This window comes from Phallusia mammillata, chromosome 1, assembly GCF_965637545.1.
Source record: "Phallusia mammillata chromosome 1, kaPhaMamm4.hap1.1, whole genome shotgun sequence".
NCBI lineage: Eukaryota > Metazoa > Chordata > Ascidiacea > Phlebobranchia > Ascidiidae > Phallusia > Phallusia mammillata.
This window is the reverse complement of record NC_137252.1, coordinates 1,824,190-1,831,075: the sequence shown is the minus strand read 5'-3', so window position 1 is coordinate 1,831,075 and position 6,886 is coordinate 1,824,190. Positions and strand designations below refer to the sequence as shown.

Genomic DNA, 6,886 nt, shown 5'->3' with positions numbered 1-6,886 from the left:
AAATAATGACTTCTAAATAAAATGCGACTGAATAGTGATATTTATTATAACACGTAATAATAAACATACCCACGCATTAACCGCATAACCCTCTTATCAATCAAATACTTAAGGATAGCTTGACGGATTTTTGAATACTAACAGTACATTATTTAATGTGAGTTCCTTACGCAATGCAATAAATTTGGAACAATCCGGTCTAACATGGTATTCGAATTTTTTTGATGTCGTGACAACGCAACTATCCACTTTGTCTTGTAATAAATTTCACATTGTTGCTTGTTTAATAATTAAAAACAAGCACATAACTGATTTGAGCGAACACAAAAATAAGCGGTATTGAAACATTGTTTAGACAACGACAGCGGCGCAAATTTTATGCATAAAGAAAAAGCACTAGCATTATAAACTCTTGAATAATGTCGTTGCAGCGAATTTGTAATTTGAATAAGTGTCAAAATCATAAAGAATTTGCATACCGACCGCGTAGCAGCATTTGTAGATAACCTACAACAGCATGTGTTCAGTTTTATGAGATAGGTTCTATATTCCTAACCCAGAACATACTAGAGACAGAAAATAATATTCCAAAAGTGTAAAGTATCAAACCGACCCTTAGTATTTTTATAAAAACATACGAATTAGGGAGGTAACCTCGGGTATTACGATACCATCGGGATAGTTGGGATGGTTCCGCGTTAAAGATCTTTCTCTAAATTTCGAGGTTACTAAAATAATTCCATAGCACAAAATCACGCATATAATTCATTTTTTAAAATACTTCACTCTTTTATACCTCCTTGTTCAAAACGAAGCGATAAAATGTTCACAAAAAAAATTATAGATGACAATTAACAATACAAAATAATGACAACGTAACGAGTAGTTTCGTTTGGTGCTGAAATACCTTACTAAAAAATAAATTATGTGCAAGTCAACTCTAATAGGAGTCTCCGTTAAACTATTGCAAACGTTTTGCTGCAGTTTTGCAGATTTTCAGTGTTTTAAAAGTGAATGCACTGGGTCAAAAGATAGTTGTTTGTAAGATTTTAAAGGAGAATGAAAAACGCATTGACAAACATTTTGTGTGTATGCCAAATTTTTATGACAATTAATGCGAGATTCGTATCAGTGATAGGCGGCTTATTATGCGACCTTTTCACTCAGATGTGTCTAAATATGTCTCATAAAAGCAAACAAACAAGTAAAGTGAGCGCTCGTATACAACAACAGACAGATCAAGTAAGCACAAGTACTTGAAAAGGATAACTGCGGTTTTAGTGTGATCTGATGTAATACAATTTGTATATTTGAAAAATACTTCCCGTTTTTTATGCTGGGTGTTTTTAGTGTAGTTCACTTGTAGTTTGAATAAGTGTCGAAATCAAACAGATATTGCATGACGACAGAGTAGCAGTATTTGTAGAGTTCCTGTAAACACATCAACATTATTTGAAGACGTAATCTTTCTTTCTCAAGATTACGTAAAACACTACCTTGTTGTCGACCATATTCGGTCTCATATCTCTCAGGTCTTTCACAGTTCGGAATACATCCACCCGCTTTTGTGCTTTCAAACGTTCGAGAATGTTCACCAGAGCGATGAAGGTCCCAGTTCTGGTTGATCCGTTACTGCGATAAACATTCTTTGAACTTAATTTGTTCGAAGATTTTTCAACTTTGATCACCAAGCTGTTTTGGAAAACTCAGTGAAGATGTGCTTCAGGTGTAGACGCGATGTGTGTTTAGGATTATTGAAAATTATGGCTAACAAGAATCAGTGCGATACAGGCACAAGATTTACCAACACACACAATATTTGGTGTTTCACTTCTAAAAAAATTGTTATTTACCTGCATGCTGCCAACACACCATGGCAATTCTGTTTGGCTCTTTGTCGTTGCATTTCGTCGATAATTTTGATGAAATCTATTTCTTTCGGGGGTCGTTCAACGTCACTCCATCCCTTGACTTGCATAAGCATCAATTGCTTGGCAGGCTGAAAACAGTTAAGCTAGCTTTTATACAGCACTGCTACTTAGTGACTTTTTCATACTGCCAAAGGCCATTAGGCACAATGACACAACATACATAAATCATACTCCCTTTGCACGATGGCTTAAATAGAAATGTGATTTAAAGTTAACATTTGAAATAAAAGTTTAACTTACGAATGCCTTAGTTGCAGACCGGAGGTCGACGGTAAACAGATTGTGAAGGTTGTTATCAATTACCTCGCCTACGGAAAGCAAGACAGCTTCGTATTGTAAAGCTGCATCGGTTGGAATCTGAAAACAGATGTATTGCATGAAGACGTGGTTACTAATGAAACAAATTGCATTAAAATTGACGCACTTACTTGAATGCTGTTGTCCAAATCAACGACAAGTAAAGCTCCTCTCTCCACGATCATCTTCCAGAAGTTTTCTTCTTCTCCTGGAGCAGGATTTCTTGCTGCGATGAAGAATTCTGAAGAGCCATGTTCCTGTATATTCAAAGAAATTACGTTTTGAAAATTGTACTGGTATTGATTTATCGGAAATACGCCTAAATCGCTGTAAAAAGCTTTGATGTTATTTTATATGTCACCTGAATGTATGAAGCATCCAATTGTTGGATCATCTCACATTTATTGTCCCAAACTTTGACCGATGTGTTCTTGTCTAAAAACAATATTGTCTGTACTTTATTTATGTATAAAACAACAAAAAGCGAAGCATGGTCCGTTAATTTACATGTTCTCAGCTGTGGGCGATTTTCCTGCCATTCCTCGCCAAATCTCCACGATGACAATACTTCAAATTCATTTTTCTGCATTTTATTGCTGAAAAACAAAGGAAATACGCAATGGGAAATCTATTGTCCGTTACAAAATAAGCAGATATCGAATGTATTATTGAATTGCAAAAAGAATATTAGTGCAAGTATTAACGGCCAAAAAGTTTTTTTGGGGTATCATTTTAAACTGGTAGCCAACACTTGCTTATAGTTTGCTGATGATATAGCCGTTTACATTTCACTTGAAGTCATCGATTGCAGTTCTGTCGCATCTTTGTCTGTTTTTTTCAAACTCTCACGCTCCATAAGCAGTTTGTAGACGTACATGTATTGATTCTGTAAAAACGTAATTCAATTAAAGCTATAAATGCGACATTACGAAATTTAATTCTTCAAACTTACCGCATTTTGGATCATGTCGATTCGATTTTCTTTCATTTTTAGAACAGTTTGCGGCACATTAACTGTTCCTTTGTTGTCAAGTTTATGAAACAATGTGTCCATTGCTATGTAAGTACCTGTGCGTCCCACTCCAGCACTGCATATAAAACATATGCTTCATTGATTGATCAAACTAACATAGGGTTTATCAAGTCTTTACCTGCAGTGCATAATGATTGGAGCATTTGTGTTTTGTAAATTATCGACCATGTTACGTAGGTGGATCATGTTGGATGTAGTTACTGGAATCCTATGATCGGGCCAAGTTGTAAACTGCAACTGTGTTATGGTTCGTTGTTCCTGGAAAGTGTATATACAATCAACTGTATAACGCTTATCAGGCAACATACAAGCCATCAATGCTTAGAATCATAATATCGTAGCAATGGAAACAAACCCAAAACCAAACTACATGGTACAAACGAGATACTTACTGTTTGCGTGGATATAACAAACTGTCGTTGAACGATTCCACCGATGGTCATTTCTAACTGCGTTCGAACTTTCAGATCTGAGGACAGGTTGATTTCGGTTTTAACATCAGGCCAGTATTTTTCACATTTGCCTGCAGGAAAATAACGACAGATATTGTTAAACGCAACTAGACTAGTGACTCATACAATTTGCAAGCAAATAAAATGCGAGTTTTACAATGCAAGTTTGCTTTGTCAAATGATACAAACGCTTTGCATAATCGTTGTCAAAATCAAAACCCAAGCATTTGCAGTAAGTTTCGCACCACACAGTACACCAAGCTGTTAATTAACGTAACGTACCTTTCCATTTTCCACCAAGCCAGTGAGCATTACGATGATGTTGGAGTTTTCCTGCCAAACCATCAACCAGAAATCGTTGATTGTCTCCTTCTTCGGACCCTGAGTGGCGATGAACTTCTTCTCGTTATCGTAACCCGGTATATAAGCGGCGTTGATATAATCGTTTCCACCGCTTCCTTGCAAAGCCACTCGGGCATGATCGTCTATTAAACAAACACAGTAATGCAGGATGCCAATTATACGTACAACTGTTTGCACAATCGTATCACTGATTGTACAAATTTTCTCATCACAATGTGTTCTTTATACACGACCTCTCTGGCGTTGTTGTTTTTAAGGCAATGCTAATGAAAGCATTTGTCAGTTTTAAGAAAACATAATTTTGTTTGACTACTCCTCTCTTTTAGTGGAAAGCAAACAGCATTAGTTTATCTTGTGTGACAAGGTTTATTTGTTTTCCTGGTTTACTGTGAACATGCAAAAGACAAACATTGGAACTTTGTTTCTGCCATACATTTTTGCCTACATGAAAAAATTAAGCAAATTCCAGAACTTAATTATTCAAACTACATTTTACATTTTGTGTTTCAATACTTACAAGGGAAAATGTTTTTGTAGCGGTTTCTCTTAGCATTTTCAGGCAACTGTGACACGTCCCTTGTTCTCTGGTTGTTTTTGCTTTGGTTTTGAATTTCCTGAAAAAATTATTTCAAAATTGGTCTAAGTGGGTTTAGCTGTGCTTGCAGCATTTGTGAATTTGAATTAATTATCAATGGTAGTTGACTCAATATGTGAATGTGATAGCATATAAGTTTCAATGTCAATTCTAACCAAAAAAATGTCCTGTTTTTTACAATTTTTCAATCTGTTACATTATGATTTTTGTGCGCATTAGGACTTTATTAGAGTCTTATTTGAGCAAAAGCGTACAAAACCGAAACTGCTTTTTGATCACATAGGGACAAAACTCCACAGTGTGTTGTTTGTGTTTGAGCTTATCTTATATGACGCAACAATAAACCTCAAATTCGTTGACAAAAAGAAATCCTGACTCAGCATTTTTCTTGTTCAACGCAAATAAGTTTGACCTGCTTTTATGCACCAGATTTTGGTAGACACCGTCTGCAACTGAAAGACAGTTTTCACTTAGTTTGGACTATTGTTAATAGGTTATGATGTTCATGTTTGTACTGATGATGACAACAGAGATTGTCGAAACGTCTACACGATGTATTCTATATACACCACTACCTTGGCAGTAATGTTTATGATTATGATGTTCATATTTTTACAAAACACGTTAAATGTAATTCATAATCATAATTTCAAAAACCATTTATCGAAAATAAGTGAATAATTTTGGCGCAATAAGTTTCACCTGCATTGAAAATATTGAATATTTATCTTTTAAGGTCTGCTGCAAACAGAAGCAAATTTATAAATAAAGATAATGTTTAACGAATCCACCTTGAGTTGATCTAAAATTTTGATGATTTGAAACTTCAACTTGTAAAGTTTGATCATTGCTATGTCTGTAAATACAATCGAAATTTTTGTTCAACGTTTCACAACAAACATTAACGATCTAAAAAGATCCATTTCTCTTGTTGTGTTTTAGCCCAAAATTTAGTCTTTGAAACTCAAACCATTTCGGTCTGTACTTTATTTAGAAAATTTCTACTTTTGGTTTGTGCGAAATTGACAGCAACACTATTAAGTTATATCTAGTACAGCAATATTATATACATCCGCGGACCAACCTGTGTCTTCGACGAATCAACATAACCACCAACCCAACAACGGCAAGTACCAGAAGTAACAACCCGATCACCAGACCAGCAATCATTCCAGCACTCATGGCAGGATTTGTGTTATCTCCAAGAAAGCAACGTGGAGGGGGATTGCCTGGAGTTGTTACTATCAGATTGGATGTGATGTTTGTGTTGATTGAACCAGTGACAATCACTGTGACCTGGAATCAAAAAGTGCCCTTTGTTAGTTAGTTGCAGCTAGGGATAAGTAGTTTTTCACAATACTAATGAAAGGACGCTATGCTTACCTGGATATCATACGAAGCAGTGTTTAAAAGATTTTCTAATGTTGCGGAACTGTCAGAATAAGGAACAAAGATTGTTCGATTCCAACCTTGGACACCAATCTCAACCTATACGCATTTATTGTGCCAAATACTTGTTTGTTTTGTTACGATTATTTATTTAACAAACGTATATCTGTTTAGATCAGGGGTTCCCAACTTTTTTGGTCTGTGGCCGTTTAATAGCGTTTCGTGGCCCACCACGTGCTGTAAATTTGGGGACAAAAAAAAATAACTCAAAAACAGGCCAAACGGTTTCTAGCAATTTATTTTTAATGAGATACATGCTCCTGAAATTTGGCTACAAGATTCGTAATTCTTTGTAAAAATTACGTTTTTCAAAACAAAGCGCATAATATCTACAGTATAACAAAACAGTAGAATCTGTTCAAATGGCCCTGTGGCCCATTGAAAATGTCTTGGTGGCCTAGTACTGGGCCATGGCCCACAGTTTGGGAACCACTGGTTTAGATGCACAAATAACTATCCTGTACCATTAGACCGTAATTGTTGTTGATGAACAGATCAAGTCCAGTCCAACTGACAAGCACAGTTGATGCGTTGCATGGAAATGTCTCTGCAGTCGTGTTTACTAAACAAAATTGGTAAGATTTTAAATACAAATAAGTTACCACATGTAACACGTTTGCTTACCTGTAGGATAGCAACTAAATGGATGGTTTCCATAAGTTGTATCTGTTTTGGTTGTTGAGACGTTAGCGTTTTGACTTCCTGTAAGCATTGCAGTGATCTGTAAATAATAAAGTGGGCAGTGTTGTTCTAAGGTGTTTTTGGG

At 35.8% G+C, this 6,886-nt stretch overlaps 1 protein-coding gene across 1 annotated transcript; it reads right to left on the bottom strand.

Moving 5' to 3' along the window:
• Positions 1 to 242: 242 nt before the first annotated feature.
• LOC145209266 (receptor-type tyrosine-protein phosphatase alpha-like) lies at positions 243 to 5,815 on the bottom strand. The gene is made up of 16 exons (XM_080079534.1): positions 5,756 to 5,815; positions 5,463 to 5,527; positions 5,017 to 5,123; positions 4,594 to 4,690; positions 3,992 to 4,198; positions 3,654 to 3,784; positions 3,380 to 3,519; positions 3,181 to 3,316; positions 3,014 to 3,114; positions 2,736 to 2,824; positions 2,590 to 2,663; positions 2,360 to 2,485; positions 2,172 to 2,288; positions 1,854 to 1,999; positions 1,497 to 1,632; positions 243 to 1,431 (listed from the first exon to the last, which is right to left on the bottom strand). The coding sequence occupies exons 1-16, from the start codon at positions 5,776 to 5,778 to the stop codon at positions 1,357 to 1,359; spliced, it is 1,770 nt and encodes a 589-aa protein (XP_079935660.1). The 5' UTR covers positions 5,779 to 5,815; the 3' UTR covers positions 243 to 1,356.
• Between the last annotated feature and the right edge of the window lie 1,071 nt (positions 5,816 to 6,886).

Excerpts from the sequence above, each read along its gene's own strand:
- LOC145209266 (XM_080079534.1), bottom strand. The coding sequence starts at position 5,778 with ATGTTGATTCGTCGAAGACACAG. Across the intron at positions 4,199-4,593 it reads CTACAAAAACATTTTCCCTT|ACGATCATGCCCGAGTGGCT; the intron begins GTAAGTATTGAA and ends TTTGTTTAATAG. Across the intron at positions 3,785-3,991 it reads GGTGGAAAATGGAAAGGTAC|GCAAATGTGAAAAATACTGG; the intron begins GTTACGTTAATT and ends ATTTTCCTGCAG.